The following is a 20,738-nucleotide window of genomic DNA, read 5'->3' as shown; positions in this document are numbered from 1 at the left end:
ACAACAGTGAAAATATGAAATCAACCCAGGTGTTCATCAGCAAATGATTGGATAAAGAAAATGTGGTACATATACACAATGGAATCTTACACCATAAAAATGAATGAGATCCTGTCATTTGCAGCAACATCAACGGAATTGGAGGTCATTACGGTAAGTGAAATAAGCCACATGTTCTCACTTATATGGGGGAGAAAAAAAAGTGGGTCTAATGATAGTAGAGAGTAGATTGGTGGTAACCAGAGGCTGGGGAAGGGTATTGGGGAGGGGGAATGAAGAGAAGTTGATTAATGGGTACAAGTATATGGTTTAATACACTAAATAAGACCTAGTGTTAGACAGATCAGTAGGGTAACTATAGTTTACAATAATGTATTGTACACTTTGAAATAGAGTAGAAGAATTCGAATGGTTCTATCAAAAGAAAAAGACAAGTACTTAAGATGATGGATATCCCAAACACACATATTTAATCTTTGTAAATTATATGTATGTATTAAATTACCACATGTACCCTGGTACTATGTACATCTATTATGCATAAATAAAAATGTTCTAAAATGTACTATGGGAATGGTTACACAACTCTATAAATATACTAAAAATGATGAAATGATGCATTTGAAGTGGGTTAATTTTATGGTATGTGTATTATATCTCAATAAAGCTATGGGGGAGGGGAGAAAAATGGTCTTGGAGATGGTGGGGTGGAGGGAAACAACCAAAAATTTATCACAATATAGAAGAAACAGTAACATATCTAGGCAGAGTCAACTAACATGAGAAGGTGAAAAAAAATACAGGATGTATACAGCAAGTGTGGAGATACTACAGGCAAAAAGGGAAAATACCATGTAGTAGAAGAAAAAACAACTCAATCTGGTAGAAATCATAACTCAGGTAATTCTTCACTATCTGTTTATGTATGGAGGACTTAATGAGAATATTAATTTAATAAGAGAGATAAAAGACAAAATTATAAAAAAGAATGAGATCACAAGGGATATTGCAAGTCTAAGGTAACAAATCAAGGCTCAAAGCAACATCTTTATGGAACTAATTACATTTTTTTAAACAGTTAAGGAACAGAATAAATATCATTGAAAGCTGAATTTCAAGACTATAATCTCTCCCTAATCTGAAATTCAAAAAAATACAAAAAATTATGAAAAGTGAGAGTATTTTTTTTGTAACCCCACTTGGCAGCATAATTTCATAATGTGTCCTGAACAGATGTGAGGCTATTTATAATCTTCCTTTATGCAAGTTGAGTATCTATATTTATAGTTTTATTTGAAAAAATAAAACATTAATGCTTTTGAATACTGGGTGCTTCCCAGACTCTACTGGGAGTATCATACACTATATGGGATATGCATTTGTTATTTTCTAAAATATGAAATCATTTCAAATTCCAAAACATATATGGCTTCAAAGGTTTCAGAAAGAGATGGTAAACCAGTAATAAAATAGGGGAAATGATTTGTAAATAAAAGAAACAAAGAGATTAAATTAATTAGAAACCCTAAAAGAATGGAAAAAAGAAAAAAAAAGATCTAATATGAGGAAAATTGATGCATTTGAAATGAGACAAACAAAAGCAATAGAAGTATATTTAAAGAACTAATAAAAAAAATTTCTGAAGTGAAGAAGAAAGTGTTCAAAAAACACACTGGACTGGGTGCGTAATCCCAGCACTTTGTGAGGCTGAGGTGGTGAGGCTCACGAGGTCAGGAGATTAAGACCATCCTGGCTAACATGGTGAAATCCCGTCTCTAATAAAAATACAAAAAATTAGCCAGACATGGTGGTGCGCACATGTAGTCCCAGCTACTGGGGAGGCTGAGGCAGGAGAATCGCTTGAACTCGGGAGGCGGAGGTGGCAGTGGGGGGAGATTGCACCACTGCACTCCAGCCTGGGTGACAGAGCGTCACAAAAAAAACAAAAACAAAGATAAAAAAAAAAACCACTGCAATACAGGAAAAATTCATGTGAAATATCAATACCAAATTGTTATGAACTTCAAAGATAAAATTATTTAGGCACCCAGGCAAAAAAAGTAACTTACTTACAAAGGGAAGAGGATGAAGTTGGCCCCTTACTTCACCACAGCAATATTCAGTGACAGAAAATGCTAGAGTTCTATCTTCAAACTTCTAAAGGGAAGAAAATATGGTCTAAGAACACTAAATTTAGTCAAATATCAGTATGAATTAAATCAGGAAATATAACAGTCGTTAGTCCTTCTTAAAACGTATTGCTTGACAGTCAAACAAACTAGTAGCTTAGGCTCAATACAAACTCAAGAATAGAGAAATTATGTTAAAAGGAATAGTGGTGGGCATTGAATCCATGTGAGGTTACCCCTCCTAGTTTACTTATAAAGCTTAAGAAAGGCTACATTTAATCAACATTGCTTTCACCCTCCTGAACAATCCATAGATCTTGGAATGACTTAATTCTGGTGTCATCTCCCCATCTTTCATATTGTTGTTGTCCATATCCTTAGTTTTGTTCTTAAAAGAACATTCCCTCTGAAATACTCATTAATTTTCTTTTACAGTCGGTGCTTAGCGATTTTGCCAAAACGTTTTTCAATTTCTTTGCTCATCATTGCATATTGCATTCCATTAATTGTCTTTCCTCCTTCCTTAAATATATCCTTTTGTCATTATTTTGGTGAGGTAGTTACATTTCAGTTTTCTTTTGTTTGGAGATATCTGTATTTTGCCTTCACCTTTGAATAATAATTTCACTACGGACAAAATTCTCAATGGATAGTTATGGTCCCCCAGCACTTTGAAGATACTATTTCATTATCATCTGTTTTCTGTGGATGCTTTTGAGAAGGCAGCTGCCAGATGTACTTCTGTTTATTTGCAGGTAATTGACCTTTTCCTCTCTGGTTGCTTTAAGGTCTTTTATTTAACAATGATGCTTCTGGATTTGAAATTTTCCTTCCTCACACTCCCCACCCCCCACCCGCCTTGTTTCCTTTCTTTTCCTTTCTGTTCTTTTTGTTTTCTTTTCTTTCTCTCCTCTCTTTTCTTCTTCTTTTCTTTTCCACATTTTTTTGGCACTTCTCTTTCTCATATATTCTTCTAGATAAACTTTAGGATATTTACCCTTCCAAAAAATCTAAAGAGAATTTAAAATTTGACTGGAATTTCACTTGACCATTAATTAATTTGGGACAAATTTGTAACTTTAGTATGTTTAATATTCCTATTTAGAAACGTGCTATTTCTATCCATTTAAAAATGTCTGCCTATGAATTGCATGTTTATTTATCAAATCGTGTTGTATAATTCTTCTTAAATGAACTTACAGGTTTGCCAGATTTTTGTTTCTGTTTTGAAGAGACGATTTCAATTTTAAATTCCACATTTTCTATTTGGTCATTGCTGCATTAAAGAAACCTATTGACTTTTGTATTTTCTTGTGTCTGGATAGGTTTGATTCTACATAGTTTGCAGGGAAGTAGCATAAAGGTCAAAACACAAAAGGGGGTGCAAACAGCATCCCCAGAGATTAAAAAAAGTGGCAAAATCTGTGTTTAAGGGCAGGTATGTTCTAATTTACTAGACAAAATTAGATGACCAAGAAAAGTACTTTTATTTTCAAGTAGACAGAGAAAGAAAAGTAATAATTAAACATGACTAAGGTAAAGATTAGATTTGACTATAGAAATTTCTGGTTGCAAAGGCTGAACTAAACTCAAATGGGGAAATAATTACACAGAAAGATTGGTTCTATTCAAATTAGGAGAGTTTGAATTATATGCATCAAGTAATACCTCAAGTTACTGAGAAATTCCAATGCAGAGATAGTAGAAATAATTTTTTTAGACATGAATGGAATATTCCTAACTTATAAAATCAATATTAATATCATAGAAAGCATCAGGTCAACATAAAAATCTGAGGATAAAGTAAAAGAAGTGATCAATTTATAATTTAGAACTACTTAGAAGAGCTTAAGAGGCTGCCTTTGTCAAAACACATCATGCCAGATCAATTTAATTCTCTTTTATGGCAGAATGACAGTCCACAAAGATAAGAAGCCTTTGAGAAACATAATATATTTTAATTTCAGTAAAAGTTTTTGTGTTGTTGTATATGACATGTTATTTATAAGCTAACGAAGTATGGTATGGTGTACTGTTTGCAGTAGTTAATTATTGTTCACCAGTTTCCGACTGGGAGCTCATATCAACAGGCCATCACAGGAATTCCTGGTGGAGTTCTTTGGAGTCAATAACGTGATTGAAAATCTAAACAAAAGATTTGAGATATTATCAGTGAAATATGTAGATACTACAAACTACATACCAGTATTAGTGTCTGGGGCTAAACTTCAAAACAATCTTGAAATATTAGAAAAATTCTAAAAAATTAATCAATATTAGTAGCAAGAATTATAAGATGTGAGGAATACTTTGCGAACATCTTGGGAGTAAAATAGTTGCATAGTATAGAAAGACGGCACAATGGGAATTAAAGAAACAATTTCAGTTATTTTGTGGGGCAGAAGTTGAGTAGGAGTGTAAGTGTTAAGAAGACCACAGACCAAAATGTGGTAGAATAAAAAGTATTTGTTAAAAGAGATTGAGAAAGAAATATGAAAGGAAGATGGAAAGGAAGGAAGGCAGAAAGAAGGAAGAAAAGAAAACATAGAATTTGTTTGTAAATATATGGCATATAAGCTCTAAGAAAGTCCCTCTTCTGCTCAATACTAGTCACGCTTCTCAATGCATTTTAAAAGGATATGAAGAAATGGAAGTGAATTTGAATAAGAGCAACAAGGTGATGGAAGGGCTTGATATATATCCTAGGCCAAAAGGTTAAGAATTTAGTATTGTTGGCCGGGCGCGGTGGCTCAAGCCTGTAATCCCAGCACTTTGGGAGGCCGAGACGGGCGGATCACGAGGTCAGGAGATCGAGACCATCCTGGCTAACACGGTGAAACCCCGTCTCTACTAAAAAATACAAAAAACTAGCCGGGCGAGGTGGCGGGCGCCTGTAGTCCCAGCTACTCGGGAGGCTGAGGCAGGAGAATGGCGGGAACCCGGGAGGCGGAGCTTGCAGTGAGCTGAGATCCGGCCACTGCACTCCAGCCTGGGCGCCAGAGCGAGACTCCGTCTCAAAAAAAAAAAAAAAAAAAAAGAATTTAGTATTGTTTGGACCAGAAAAGGGATAGGAAAGGGATGATTTGATTATCATTTTCAAGTATCTAAAGGACTTTTCTGAAAGATAACCTCCGTTGGTGATTTCTGTGGTCTACAGAGGATGAACAAAAGCACAAAAGGAGCTTAAGTTTAAAGCAGAAAAGATCAGGTTTGGATATAAGTTGTGGGTCTCTGCCATCAGGGAAATGAAAATTTGAAATGATTTCTAAAGGAAACTTCAGGCCAAGCAGCAGCATAAGTCTCCATGTTGGATGTAACGTTGGGCATGGAAACAAGTTTGGGAAAGACAGCCTATGCCAGGGGTCAGCAAGCTCTGGCCCACAGGCCAAATCCAGCCCTCCCCCTGACTATGTGGATGGTCGATGTGCGAAAAGTGACTTTTACAATTTGTAAAAATTTCATGATACAAGAAAATTATATGAAATGTGACTTCAGTCCATCAGTAAAATATTATTGGAACACAACTATGCCCATTCATTGACATTATTGTTTGTGGCAATGTTGGCACTTTACAATGGCAGAGTTCAGGAGTTGAGTCCACAGAGCCTCAAATGATTACTATTTGGTGTCTTGTGGGAAGAGTTTCCCAATCCCTGACCTATATGTTTGCAGCCACTTACACAATGCCTGGTCTTGACCTCCAAAGTCTAGAAGCTCTCCTTGTTGTAATAGAAATGAACACCTCTAGGGTCAGCTGATGAATACAAGCGGCACATCTTTTGAAGGGTCCTTGAGAGAGCTTTAGGTCCACAGAAGAACACGCCAATGCTGCTGCTGCAGTAGGGGTAAGAAAAGGAAAGAAAATGTCACCTGGAGGCAAGGCCAGCCAGAAGCCAAGACAATAAGATTAGTGAAGTGGTTGTGACTATGAGGTTACTTATTTATTTTTCTCCCTTTCTCCCTCCGTGTCTTTTTTTCTTAGATTCTTTTTTTCTACCTACTTTCAGCACCATGCTCTCTCCCAGGTTCTCAGTATCCTTCCCTGAACTAATCAGGGAGGTGGAACCAAGAAGACTGAGGCATGAAAGCGGCCATGAGACTGTTGAGGGGTTTTGATACAGAGGGATTTTGATACACCAGGCTTTTTGGCCAGGTGACCTTGATTCATGTCTCCTTGGATACGTGACCAGATGTAAACTTCCTGAGAACATAAACCTGATCTGTTTTATTCCAGCACCTGGAACAGTGCATACAGTGGACAATCAACACACATTTGCTGAATGAGTGGCTAAATGGCTTTGCTGAGTAGTATCTGCGTGGTCTTGGGCAAGTCACTATACCTAAATTTCTGCATCTGTAAAAGATGATAAGGACTACTTTGTATGTTTTATCAAAAGCAAGATGAGATAATACATTCAAAAGGGTTTTGAAAAGGTTAGTTATTACTAATATCTTGTTCAGCCCTGCCTTTTTATAGATAATAAAATTTATGCTACAGTAATAGCAATTTAATTAATTTCTCCTTTTGGAATTATTTTAATTTTCAAAGAAGGCCAGAAGGGAGAGCTGAAAAAGAAAAAGACATTGCTGATAACACAGTCACCCAAACATTGTCATCTCTAATCTTGACATTGCTGAGAATACAGTCACCGAAACACTCATCTCTAATCTTGACATTGCTGATAAGACAGTCACCCAAACATTGTTGTCTCTAATCTTGACATTACTGACAACAGTCACCCAAATATTGTTGTCTCTAATCTTGACATTGGTGATAAGACAGTCGTTCAAATACGTCACTTAATCTTGACATTGCTGATAAGACAGTCACCCAAACACTGTCATCTCTAATCTTGACATTGCTGATAAGACAGTCACCCAAACATTATCATCTCTAATCTTGACATTGCTGATAAGACAGTCACCCAACTACCGTCATCTCTAATCTTGACATTGCTGATAAGACAGTCACCCAAACATTGTTGTCTCTAATCTTGACATTGCTGATAACAGTCACCCAAATATTGTTGTCTCTAGTCTTGACATTGCTGATAAGACAGTCACCCAAACATTGTCATCTCTAATCTTGACATTGCTGATAAGACAGTCACCCAAACACTGTCATCTCTAATCTTGACATTGCTGATAATACAGTCACCCAAACATTGTCATCTCTAATCTTGACATTGCTGATAAGACAGTCACCCAAACATTGTCGTCTCTAATCTTCCTGTTGCTGATAAGACAGTCACGCAAACACTGTCATCTCTAATCTTGACATTGCTGATAATACAGTCACCCAAACATTGTCATCTCTAATCTTGATATTGCTGATAAGACAGTCACCTAAATATTGTCGTCTCTAATCGTGACATTGCTGAGAATACAGTCACCCAAACACTGTCATTTCTAATCGTGACATTGCTGATAATACAATCACCCAAACATTGTCACCTCTAATCTTGACATTTCAGAAAACTGTGTCAAAGAGATACTTCCTGCATATAGTAACTATCCCAGAGCTGCTCAAATGCCTTGCGACTTAGTTTATATGTAAACACCACATTCATGCTGGGGTTCAAAGTTGTTTTTGGAAGTTGGGGTGCATCAGTCTCTCTATAGAGATTTTCAGAGACTGTGTCTTTTTTCTCTTGTGTTGAATATTACTATTCTTTGTAGCATTTTTTCCAACCTCTAGCATAAGCTGAATTGGTTACTCTAGTGTGGATCAAAACTTCTCAAGCTTTGCTGTGCATAAAATCATCTAGGCAGATTGTTAAAATGTAGATTCCTAGGCTTGAAGTCAAGGGATGCATGTTTAGTAAGGATCTCGGGTGATGTTGAGGCAGATCGCCCTGTGAGCCACACTTTGAGAAACACTGTCATCAAGACATTCTTTGGGCTTCAGGACCAGCTCACTATACCATCTCTGTTTCCTCAGACATAGATCTTGCTGAAAGTGTCTATATAGCCTATTTTTTCTTAGCTTATATGTTAACATGATTCTCTACCATGTATCATAGCCACATTTTAATTGTGTGTTCCAGGACCATCACATCCACAGTAGAAATTGATGGTTCCATTGCATTTCAAACTCCAGCTTCAAAGGAATTTATCAATGGCTTAATTTATAAATGACAATATGTTTAAAATGTAGCAGTACTGCTTTCAAAGAAACCATTCCCATGGCTAAATTTGAGAAAGTAATTTTTCAGAAAATATTTCCCACAGAAAAGTATGAGTTTATGGCTTAATGAAGAGATTTTGAGGTGTTTATGGAAATGAAAGGCAATGGTTAAGAGTGCTCTTGGCTCCACCACTTCGTTGCTGGGTAACTTTGGGCATGTTAATTACCTTCAGAAAGCCCCCAGTTTCTCATCTATAAAATGGGGAGAATTATAGAATCTACCTCCTAGAATCTCTGTGAGGATTAAGCAAGACATTGCAGGTCTGGCTGCTGGTCCTGTGTCTGGCACACGGTGCGCTCTCAGGAACTGCTAGCTTCCTAATGTTATTTTCCCATGTGATGACTATTGGTGTCTGCCTGTTCCGTGAAGCTGAACAGAAGATGTGGTGCGGGGTGTTAACACAGAGGTGAGTATGTGGACTTACTGAGATCAGCGCTAGATTTTTGAGCTCTGGACTGAAACATTTTGAATGGTAGATGGGTCAGGTGAGACCCTTCCCAGTGAGGAGTCACAGCTTTGCTTTGTGTCTGATGCCCAGAGGTATCCTTGCATCTATTTTCAAAGATGCTGTTATGGGTGGTGATATTTTTCCATTAGTGTAGATGTCACCAAAGAGATTGCCCACTGGCCCACTCCAACAGGCTAAGACTGCCCTTTCGTTTGCAGCGACAGTAACTGCAAACCTGATGGTGCCCTTTGATGCTCTGCCTTTAAGACTCCATTTCAAAGGATTCTGATTGCTGCTGCCCGGTGTTCTACTGGTGTCCCCAGCAGTTCACAGCTCCCCTGCCTCTTTTGAAGTTGTGGCTATCACACTGCACAGCTAAGTCCACACTTTACTCAGGGGCCATAACCGCCATGGTGATGCAATCACCAAAAAGTTTCACAAAGGCTGTTTATTATCTACTTTCTGCTAAGGTGGAAAGGTCAGCCCTTCACTGGCTCTCTGTGAATCACTGTTCCCACATACAGCATTCTTCTGCTTGCCTGGCTTACTCTTCTCGGCATTTATGACTCCAAGTATGGAGAATTTCTTGTCACAAATGCATACTGTGAATCACAAGGCAGAGAATCCACGCAAAATAGTTAAGGGACAGATGTGGCATCTTTCCTTTTTTTTTTCTTTTATGAGGCAACGGACAAGTGCAACAGAACCCTAATGGGGTTGGTAAAGAAAAAATTCTTCTATAAAATTTAATTACCCACAATCACTTGGAATTAAAAAGAGATTCTCTGCAAAAGAAGCATAAAAACACAAGGTGCTATTCTTCAGTTTACAGTCTGCATGAGCTTGCACACGCATGGGGGAGCTGGATCGGGGGCAACGTTAACGGCATTGATCAGTCTGGGCTGCTGACTTTGATGAGAAAAGGACAAATTTTACACAAGCCGCAAAGATGGCTAACATTCACGGCATTATTTTTAGCTCTGATAAACAATAAAGAAAATTCTCCTTTCCCTCTCTATGTCTGCTAAATAACTGTTGTGCTCTTCTCTGTGGGGTTGGTGCATTTTTCAAAAAACAGTTCAGTGATGCCATGCATGAAAGGCATCCAAAATATCACCCACCAGGAGATTTCAGCCCCGCAGATAAATGGGCTTGTGGGTGCGCCCAGGAGTAATCCTACCACCTTGCTGAATTCCCAGGTTCTGCTGCCGTGAGCCCTTCTCTTCTTAAATTGTATGTTTGTTTTTATGTGTTGGCTTTTATGCTTGGTAAATTATAACCCTGTAGGGGCAGACCCTAAACCCCATTTAAAAAAAATCAAATTACTTTTTACCCTGAGTGCATTCTGCAAATAAAATCAATAAACAGAAGCTTCCCATGGATTTATGGAGGCTTAGAAAGAAGATGAGAGCGACAAACTCTGTATCAGACAATGGACACAACTTCTGGTTAATCCTTTCTAGTGAGTGTTTTTCATTAGAAATGCCTCCAAATGATTCATCACATAATTATATTTTGTACAACACCTTCTTTTTTCAGAACCACAGATGATAATTGTGCTGGCCAGCTTTTTTTTTTTTTTTTTTTTTTTAACCTATCTCCCAGTTAATTTGTAGCAGCCTACGACATTACTTTTCTCTGTGTCCTAATTACTCAGTTGCTCATGAGTTGCTGCAGATGTCCCTAACCAGGCTCACTGTGGTGATTCTCCTCCTGCCCACACTCCACAGGCTCTGTTTTCTTTGGCAGCCAGAACTGTGCTGTTCGGACTCTTGTCCCAGCTCCCTCATTGGTCTCATGGTGCTGCCACTTGCACATACTGGCCATTTTGCTAGGCTCTGAGGTGCATAGATAAAGTTGCTTGTAGCTGTAAGCCCTTGAGAAGCTTATGGTCAAATGGGGAAGAAAAATGAAAGCAGCTGACTTGTAGCATCCGATCCCAGGGAATGGTAGAGCCATTGTGCCAACTTTCCCCCACCCCAATAAAACACTAACATATATATGCCTTTGTGCATAAGTAACCAAATATTTTGCCAAACTAATAATTTGATAGATAGGTAGTACCATCGAAGAAACTTTGCAGCATAATGATAAATCCATCCTGTACTCACCCATCTCTCCAATTCCCCCCACCACAAATGGAGTAATTTCAGCAATTTTCATTGAGTCTTCAGTTGGCTCTAACCAGAGAGATTGATGCCCTCTCGTGGGAAGGAACTATGGGAATATGCTGACAATTTCCTCATCATAAGTTTATGGTGTCTTTATTTTTCCCATGAAGCTATAATTTATCATGTGTTGTATTTCCATTTAAGTCTATTTCTTTGAGTATTCTGAACATTTTAGTCATATAATGAATGTTTAGGATATCCTGTTAGATAAAGGGCCCTGTATGCTATAATCAGAATGCTAATTTGTTAAAAATATCATTTTAAAACATTTTGCACATATGCACATACAAATGAGAATTGAAGGGTGCGTACACAAGCAAATGTGGATCCAGATGGACACATTTACTCAATTTAGTATAAAGGTATTTTCATGTTTCTGAAAACAATGGGTGGTCTAAAATACATTCATGCAATATGGATTAGAAGCCCCCAATCATATGGTAAGTTGACACCTTTCTTCATCGTTAGGTTGGGTTAAACTGTTCTAACAAATGGTAGTACTCTTCCATTTTTTGTTTCTTTCTTCAGAGTTAAAAGAAACACTTCTACTGAAGTTACAAAAAAAAAAATAAATGACCAAACCTTTAAAGTTTTTATGGTAATTAATTACATCAAATTTACACCTAAAAGGCCTGGTGAAGTTATTAGCAGATAAGTTGAAAGTAGAAAACTATAAATGTTATCTGAAGTGTAAGATTGAAGATTTAAGGCCTATGGAAAATCATTTTATTCAATTAATTTAAAACAACTGATCCACAAATCAGAAATCTGAGTATCTGTACAATGTGTGTTTATCAAAAAAGCAACTAGATGTGACAAGGGTATTTTTATTTTCATTCTGTCTACCTTCTTGGAAATATTTTCCCGATTTTCTGAACATTTACCTAAAGCTTGGGAACATATTGACAATGTTTACAAAAAATGCAATACAGTTTCCATTTTTGAAAAAGATAACTTTCTCTAGATTAGTAAGACATAGATGTCAATGTATATAATTAGCCTACTATATTTCAATTGGGAGAATAATTTTTAATGTTTTTGTTTTATAGTACTTTTCTGTGCTTTGTCTAACTGAAATAAGATACAATTTTCACGTATGTGAATTTGAATATATTAATAAAAGGCTTATAATGCATCCACTTAATATGTGTTGATTGTCTTTCAAAACTATACTTGTGTTTTTGTAATATAGCTAATATAATTACCAAAATTAATTACAAATAAAAACAATAGAACACACTTTTCTATTTTCTACTGTCAGTCTTTGATCTATTTTTAATTTTTCTTCTCTCTTCCTTATTTGTATTCATTTTGATGCCCATCAATTTGTTTCTCTATTACTGTTATTTTTGCAATTTTCTGGTTCCTTTATAGCTTGTACTACTCTCTTTGATCTGCTTCCCTTCAAGCTTTATTTTTGGTGCTGTTTTTCATGTTCTATAAAAAATCTTTTTGCCCCTCTTCACTTTATTCTTTTGATTTAACTCCTTCTTAGAACAAGAACAAACTCCAGCTTTGAGTGAACAGGTAAATATTTTTGAAAGAGTGAGTCCGGAGAATCCTCGGCTTCGCGCTGATGAATAGAAATGGTTGAGAGCCTACTTCAAAGGCCCTCAAGAACAAAGAACCCTTTCTGAGGCCACTAACAAATCCACCGATTTCTTCTGACCCATCTTTGCCAAAAGATATGAGCTAACGACAGGACAGAACTGTCTTGTAAGAGTAGCCAAGCAGGCTTGGGAACAAACATATCCTTGACATAATAAGGGGAAAACATACTGTTTATCTCTTTAATAACCATCCTGAGGAAAATTAATGTTACTTTGTCCTTTGTGCAGAACAGTAATTGGATTGTGTGTTTCATTTATATCTGGACAAAGGCCAGGATATTGAAATACTTCTCAATATTAGATTTTCTTGTTTAAAAATTAGATTTTATTGGCATTCTCTTTCCGAGATTTCTTCATTAAAAGCTTCATTAAACATAAATCTCCTTTTACACAGCAGAAAACAAAATTATTTTAAGGAGGTCATTTTAAAAGTCTTTTGAAAGGGTGGTGCTAAGCTTTTGACTAAAGGCTTGTCTTTTCCCAGGGATCTGGCATTCCAGGGATAAAATGATTGACTTTGCCTTCATGTGTCTAATATTAATGACATGGATGTTTGAAGCTATATAACAAGTTACTATGTTCTAGAGTCTAAGGCTATTACAAATATGATATCAAAAAATTGGGGACTAGGAAGTATGCTGTAGAGGTTTGATTCAGTGATTCTAAACCTTGGGGGCCTCGTCTACTCTGGAAGAGAAGTCATCCATCAAGGAGAGAGAGTTTGCATAGCTACTGGGCTGCAAAACACAGCTGAGCATTAAGTACGTTTCTGCACTTAACTTTGATTATGGCTTCTAGAAAGGTACTAGCAATGGGGAAAGTGATGGTAATATAGTTTTTCTACCTTAAAACTGATTACTCTTTACTCCCTGCAAAAAATTGGACAGGCCCACTTCTCAGCACTGAGTAACATAATTTTCTGGGCAGAGTTTGTGCAAGCCCAGTTTTATCCTTTGTCTCTTGATGCTCCGTGTTCCTGGCTCATGCCTTTTGGAGGGAAGAGAGATAATTAAATAGTTTGGTTTTAAAGGCCTTCCCCACTGGACTGCAAGCTTTGTGTGTAAAAATAAATAAATACATAAATAAACAAACGCCATGTGAGATGTCAAAAAGGGACAATCCTAATAAAGACTGAGACTATCTAGAAGAACCGAAAACCAAGATATAGATGTCCACGTCAAAGCCTGTGAAGTGAGAACATTTATTCCATGATGACTGAAAACCGAATGTAAAACATTTATCAATGAATATATATGGGGTTTTTTTCCCCTAACGGAGAAAATAGCAACAAAAAAACCCCCGAGTTTTCTCATATCAGCTTGTAATATTTTGTTAGTTTCTACCTATAATCTTTTCAAGGAAATGGCAGATGAAATGAGCTCGTCTCTGCTCTGGGTGGGTGTGAGGTGGGGGTGGTGATTTAGACTCAGAAGCCCTGGGGGCCCGGGAGCCAGGGCTGGGTGTGGAGCAGGAGCTCAGAGGAACCGGATTCTGTGCCTGCAGAAGCCGGGATGGGTTGGAAGCACGCATTTGGAGAGAAGGTAGAACCAGAACTGGATTCTAGGCCACATGTCCCCTGGGGTCAGGGCAAGAAGCAAAATGGAGCAAGGAGGTATGAGGAAGTGACACCTGGAAAAGTCTCCAAGGCCACTGCCACAGCTTATGGAGCATCAGAATGAGCCCCATGGGGCAAGAGCAAGATTGCAAGGTTGCGCAGCTGGTCCACTCACTCCCTCCCCAACTGTATGCTTGAAGTCATGCTTTTCTTGGGGTCTCCTGCTGGAAAGCCTGTACTCTTGGCCTCAATGCGAGTCAGGAGTAATCCCCACAAGCACGCCTTCAAACCTTCTCTTCCCTGAGTGTAAACACTCCTGCTTCTCTGCAGGTTGCTGGGTGCAGAGTGCAGAGAGGTCTGGCAGAGGCCTCACAGAGCACAGGGCAGTTGAGGTCTGAGTGACTTCACAGGGAAGAAGGCGACTGGAATCAGATGGTTATGAATCTTGGATGGCTACCTGATCACTCCTTCCACATCTCCCTCCTCGCTAACATCCTTCAAATAGCTGGTCCAGGGAGTCTAACGAATTCCATGACAACCGATAAAAAAGAAAATGGCATCTTTCTGGCAAAGAGAGAGTGTGAAAAAAATGTAAAAAAGGAGCAGCCAAAATCACCAAAAGATAAATAATATTCACCAGAGAAGTACTCTGTGAAGCAGAACAAATACGAAGGAAGTACAAAGAGTTTAATGAAGCACGCTGTGTCTGCAGGAAGCCCACAAGGCAGAAATGCAAGGACTGAGGCTTTGAAGGATGCAAGACAATGGAAAAATCGCTGGGGATACGGAAGCAGTCAGAGGAACCCTAGTGGGCTTTAATGTATTCTTACTGGTGCAATACAGAGAAAGCGGATGGAAAGAAGGTCAGGGTATAGAAGACCCAAGGGGCATGATTATTAAGGCAGATATGAGTGTCACGTATTAAACTCTGTGACCTGTCAATAGTCTATTTCCTGACCCTCCAACAGTGCAGTCCTTGGAACTCTTGTCCATCTGTATCTGCCCGTCTGGTCATCTTATCCAGTTTCATGGCTCCAAACAGTCCATGTGCTCACACCTCTGGCTGAACTTCTCCCCTGAACGTTTGCTTCTTATATTCATCTACCCACTCCATAACTCCACATGGATGTATGACAGGCCTCATAAGCTAAACATGTCAAAAACTGAACTCCTGATACTCCATGTCTGCCAACCAGCTGCTCCTCTTAATGTCATCGCCAAATGGTAAGTGGGGACTCCATTCTATTGAATAGCTTGAGTCACACCTCACATCCCATCCACAGTCAGTTCAGCTCAACCTGCAAAAAACTCCAGAATCTAACAATTTCTCATGACCTCCTCTGCAGCTCCCTAATCCAAACCACCACACTGCTGATCCTCTCTGGCCTCTCCACCTCTGTCCCAGGCCCCTCACGTTCCCTTCTCTTGCAGCATGATCCCACGCCACTCTACTGCTCAAACCTGTAAGTGCCTTCCCCTCTGTGAATAAAATCCAAAGTCTTACGATGACTCGCAGCTGTCTTTGTGACTTCTCCTACAGTCTGACTCTTGCTGCTCTCCCTCTCACCTCCTCTGTTCCAGGATCATGCCAGGAACGATGTCTCCTGCCTCAGGGTCTTGGCACATGCTCCAGTTGCCCACATGGCACACTCCTTCACTGCCTTCAGATCTTTCCTCAAACATGGAAAGTGTTCTTTAATGAAGACAATATTAGGACATGCTGACTTTTAAGAGCCATAGACAATGAAGGTTCAAAGCAAAGACTGACTTAGGAGACATCACAACAATGATAACTGTTTGCATTAGTGCTCCATACTACAAGTATATTTACATTATGAAAACAAAACTGTGAATGGATGTTATCATCCATATTTTTCAATGGGATGCAAAAGCTCAAATAAACTGTCTCGTCCAAGGTCACACAGCCAGTAACTTCTAGAACCAGGAAGTGCAGGCTTCACTTCAGTTTTGTGGCCCCAGAACAAGTACTCTTGCTTCTCTATATTGAAATTCATTATATAATGATAATAATAAGAGTAATAATGGAAATGATAATAAAAATAATAATAGCAGTGATAGCAGCTAGTGCTTCTTGTGTACTCCATACAAAGCACTGTTTTAAGCCTCTTACATGCATTCATTAATTTTATCCTTGCAGACTCTTAGGAGGAAAGCACTATTATTATCTGCAGTTTGCAGAGGCGGAGACGGAGACAGTACCAGGATAGGTAACCTGTCCAAGGTCAACCAGTGGTAAAGGCAGAGCCAGGATTTACAGCCAGATGCTGGGTCCTTAACCGCCACCCGAAATCCCTGCTTTGTCTTCGAACATTTTCTCTCTGCTTTTGCTAGATGTGCTAGATAGTGTACAGTTGGACAGGAGTGAATTCTCCAGTTGGCTAATTAGAGATCAACTGCATCCACCAAAGATGTCTTGAAAGCATATGCAGTTGAAGAAATACCATCTTTAAATTGAGGTTAAATGTGAAAAATTGCAACATAATCAATAACTGTCAGAGGTTGTAAGAGCCAGTTCAGCAGAGGCTTGTGGCCCCTGAAATATACCATTGACCACCTTTTCTAAGGTAGATGTTTTGTCTCTAATGGAGATGCACAGTCCTGCAGCTTAACTTTTCACTCTAGCAACCTTTGCATTTCTCCAGAGAAGAGCCCAGCAGGGAGAGGAGCAAGATCTTGCCTCACCTGGGGTGACTGTAGGCGATCTGCTTGAACTCGTTGTTCCAGTTGGGTCTCCCATAGAAGGTCTTCTGTTTTAAGCCTGTGATCACATCAGTATTTTCATCCCAATGTAAAGCTATGTGAAGAGCCTAAAGTAAATTTGTGGCATTAGATGACATTTAGAAAAAATATATAAGCCTTCTATCGATAAAGAATAAACTAATCATGTTCATTTGTAGATTTAATTAAAATATGTGTACAGGGCTGGCAATGCTTATCACTATTTGCAGATGTCACCAATGCTGTACTTTAGGGCAAGCATCATATCTCATTTATGTCTGAATCAGGCCTCGTCGGAACCAAGTGCCTCTTTATACATAGTAGGTGTGCAATAACGTTAACCTAGAAAGAATATTTTCCTTTGAAAGGATGAAAGTAATATAGTAAATGTGGTTAAGAAAAAGCAAGCACTAAATGACTTCCTTCTTTTCCTGCCAAACTTTTCAACAATTCATCTCTACCTGCTATCCCCTTTCACTTAACATTGGCTCCTGGGGAGTTGAGAAGGGCATTGCCAGATTACAGTGCTATGAAATGTCTGGGAAGAAACTGCAACTTACAATCAGACCTGCCTAGCGTGTTGAAACGGTGTGATGTATACGGTCCGGTTTCAAGTGCCGGGAGGCCGTGGAGCCCGGCAGGCAGAACATGGTGGCCAGAGCCTAGCAGGCGGCTTGGCTGGAGCTCTGTGCCTAATCATTCGCCTTGGAATTAAGTGACTCCATCCAGGCATCATGTAGCTAGTGGTCAATAAGTGAGCGCCCACAGCGTAATCCCTTGTGATCATTTTTTTGTTTGTTTGTTTGTATGTTTTTGGCTTTTTTTGAGACAGTCTTGCTTTGTCGCCCAGTCTGCAGCGCAGTGGCACGATCTCGGCTCACTGCAACCTCCACCTCCTGAGTTCAAACAATCCTCCTGCCTCAGCCTCCCAAGTAGCTGGGACTACAGGTGCATGCCACCACACCTGGCTAATTTTTTTTTTTTTTTTTTGTATTTTTAGTGGAGATGGGGTTTCACTGTGTTAGCCAGGATGGTCTCAACCTCCTGACCTCATGATACACCTGCTTTGGCGTCCCAAAGTGCTGGGTTTACAGGCGTGAGCCACCACGCCTGGTCATGATCATGTTTTAAGTTGCTGTCATTTATTTTAGCCCCTTCTGCGTTCTGGTAGCTACCTTGCTTCTCACCTCCTGGGATCTGTGTCACCAGTGCTCATCCCTTAGACCCCTATGTGGCGCTCTATTCGTCCTCACTCTCTTGACTCATCCTGACCCTGACCAGTTTGGGTAACAACCCTGCTGGGTGCAACTCATGCCCCAGGTCCCCACTGCAAGCCTGACTTTCCTGGCTGACTTTCTCTCCAGTTTAAAAAAATAGTTGAATCTAGGGAGGTTCAGCTGAAAATAACGGAAGTGTCCCAACAGGCCAGGAGACAATGGCAGGTTGATCTCAGAAATCCAAGCCAATTATATATAAAAGAAACCTGAACTCATATGTTCATCACAGCAGTATTCACAATAGCAAAATCATGGAACTAACCTAAGTGTCCATCAACAGTTGACTGGACAAAGAAAATGTGTTATATACCTACTATGGAATACTACGCAGCCATAAAAAGAATGAAGTCATGTTCTTTGCAGCAACATGGATGGAGCTGGAGGCCATTATTCTAAGTGAACTAACTCAGAAACAAAAACTCAAATACTCTGTGTTCTCAGTTATTGGTAGCAGCTAATCAATGGGCACACATGGACATAAAGATGGGAATAACAGGCACGGGAGGCTCCAAAAAGGGGGGATGGTGAGAAGGGAGTGAGTTTTGACAAAGAATCTACTGGGTACTATGTCCACTATTTGGGTAATGGGTACACTAAAAGCCCAAACCCCACCAGAATGTGTTATACCCATCTCACAAATGGGCACACACACCCTCTGAATCTAAAATATAAAGATAAAAAGAAATCCAGGTTGTAGAAAGTTGTGAGCAGGCAAGTCTGACCCCAGATGGCAGGGCTACTGCTGGAAAAGAGTTGGGGTATAGGACTCTGTGCAAAAAGAAGGTGGGGAACAGTGGCAGAGGGTGTTAAGTGATATGTCAGGTGCGGGAAGAGAACAAGCAAAGCCATGGGTGTGTGACCGTGCGCAGTGTGATGGGTGAACACGCATCCTTTGGTGGCTCTGGTGCCAGAGGAAACTGATGGGGGTGGGACACAACTAGTGAGTCGGAGTCAGGCTGGGAAGGGCCTTAAAGTCCTTGCTGAGAAGTTTGGGCACCATTTCACACACAAAAAGGGCCTTCCCTACTTACACTTGTGGTACCGCCAATCACTGATGTTCAAACATTTGGAATGATATTTGTCCCATATTTCTCAGCCCAATGTTCAATTAATCTCCAAACTCTGTTGATTTGCCCTTCATAATACCTCTTCCATCTGTCCCTTCTGTTCTTGTCATTTTGCCACTTTGAGGTTGTTTAATTCAGTTTAACAATTGGGTATTTCTAAAACAGCCTCTTGATTCTTTCCCGACAGAATGCACCAATTATTTTTCCTTTAAATGTTGAAATTAGTGATTTTCTGCCTGAAATTTGGGAGTCGAAATAATTTTCAACATGTCATGGCAAAAACGTAAGACATCTATTCTAATTTACTCGTGTTTAGAAAAAAATGTATATTTTATAGCGTATTCTTGGAAGTAGTAGAGATGGGAGGGGGCAGGATTGTGTTGTCGCCAAATCAACTTCAGTTCTCGGTTATGAGAACCTCAGTCCCATAGCTCCCAGTTGGCAGGGAATACCTAGGTGCACACTGGGATCAATGCACCTTAGAAGTAGAAGAGCAGGCACAGTACTTGAAAGCAGAAGACAGAAGCTGTCTGTACTTCACCAAACCGTTCATCAGTCAAAAATCCCACTTGAATAAGGAAAGTGTTTGTTTGGAAAACATAATTAACACTATATAATTCATTAAGATGTTTCAAGCCTGGTTCCCAAGAAACCTACATTTCAAATTATCCCAAAGGATTAAATATTTAAGAAGGACTGCAAATAAGACCATAAAAATTCATTAAGCTACTGAATTTCTAGCAGAGTCTTATTCATTTGCAGATGTACAGAGTCAAATTACAGTGATGTTCCTTAGGGCCAGTGTGTGTATGTGTGTGTGTGTGTGTGTGTGTATGTGTGATGTACATACACAGAGCATTCACTTGTAAATGCAGTGATTAATGCCAATCTCCCAGGCTCAAATATACTTTCCTTAAAAGTATATATCAATAATAGCTGCTGATTAGAATGTATATTGTGTAACCTAGTAATCACTTCATTGTTAATTCCCATATTTGAGGAGTTAAAATGAATTACAGTGTAATAGTTATCATTCAAGAGTATCAACATTGAAATGCTACCATAGTCAATATTTTGGTACACATTATTTTTGGTAAATTCAATCTTAATGTTTCATTAATACAATATACTGCAGAACACCTGCCAAAACAAAAGATCATCTTGATCTTAGGTAAATAAACATACATGCACACAATTTCTAAGAACACCTTAAGAGAACAAACTCTGGACAAATTGCGTATTCATAATAATTATTTTCTATAGACGCTCACATACTTGACAATACAAAATGTTGAATGTAAACACCTAGGAATCTTTTTTGCTTAACTCTGAACAGCTCAAGGCACAGAATTAGAACCAGTCAGGAACTCAACAACATGATACAGCCAATCAGTACTATTCATTTGATGCCACTTTTAAAGGGACAAATGCAAATTTATTTGGGATTTCCAACCTCTGGATTGTCTTCCACTGTCTGACCCTTTCTATTCCTCAGCAAGTTAACTGTGGCTTCTTTTTTGGTTCTTTGATTGTTACAACTTGAATCACTCTTGC

At 39.0% G+C, this 20,738-nt stretch overlaps 1 protein-coding gene across 1 annotated transcript in view; it reads right to left on the bottom strand.

Moving 5' to 3' along the window:
- Positions 1–5,184: 5,184 nt before the first annotated feature.
- NOX3 (NADPH oxidase 3) overlaps positions 5,185–20,738 on the bottom strand; it is a 61,782-nt gene continuing 46,228 nt past the window's right edge. The window contains exons 12-13 of the mRNA XM_021937492.2: positions 16,805–16,929; positions 5,185–5,963 (exon numbers count right to left, since the gene is read on the bottom strand). Coding sequence (XP_021793184.1) covers positions 5,837–5,963; positions 16,805–16,929 — 252 coding nt within the window. The 3' untranslated portion in view covers positions 5,185–5,836. The remainder of the gene's footprint in view (positions 5,964–16,804; positions 16,930–20,738) is intronic.

This window comes from Papio anubis, chromosome 6 (genome assembly GCF_008728515.1).
Source record: "Papio anubis isolate 15944 chromosome 6, Panubis1.0, whole genome shotgun sequence".
NCBI classification, from domain to species: domain Eukaryota; kingdom Metazoa; phylum Chordata; class Mammalia; order Primates; family Cercopithecidae; genus Papio; species Papio anubis.
The sequence above is the reverse complement of the archived record's forward strand: the minus strand, read 5'-3'. Positions and strand labels throughout refer to the sequence as shown.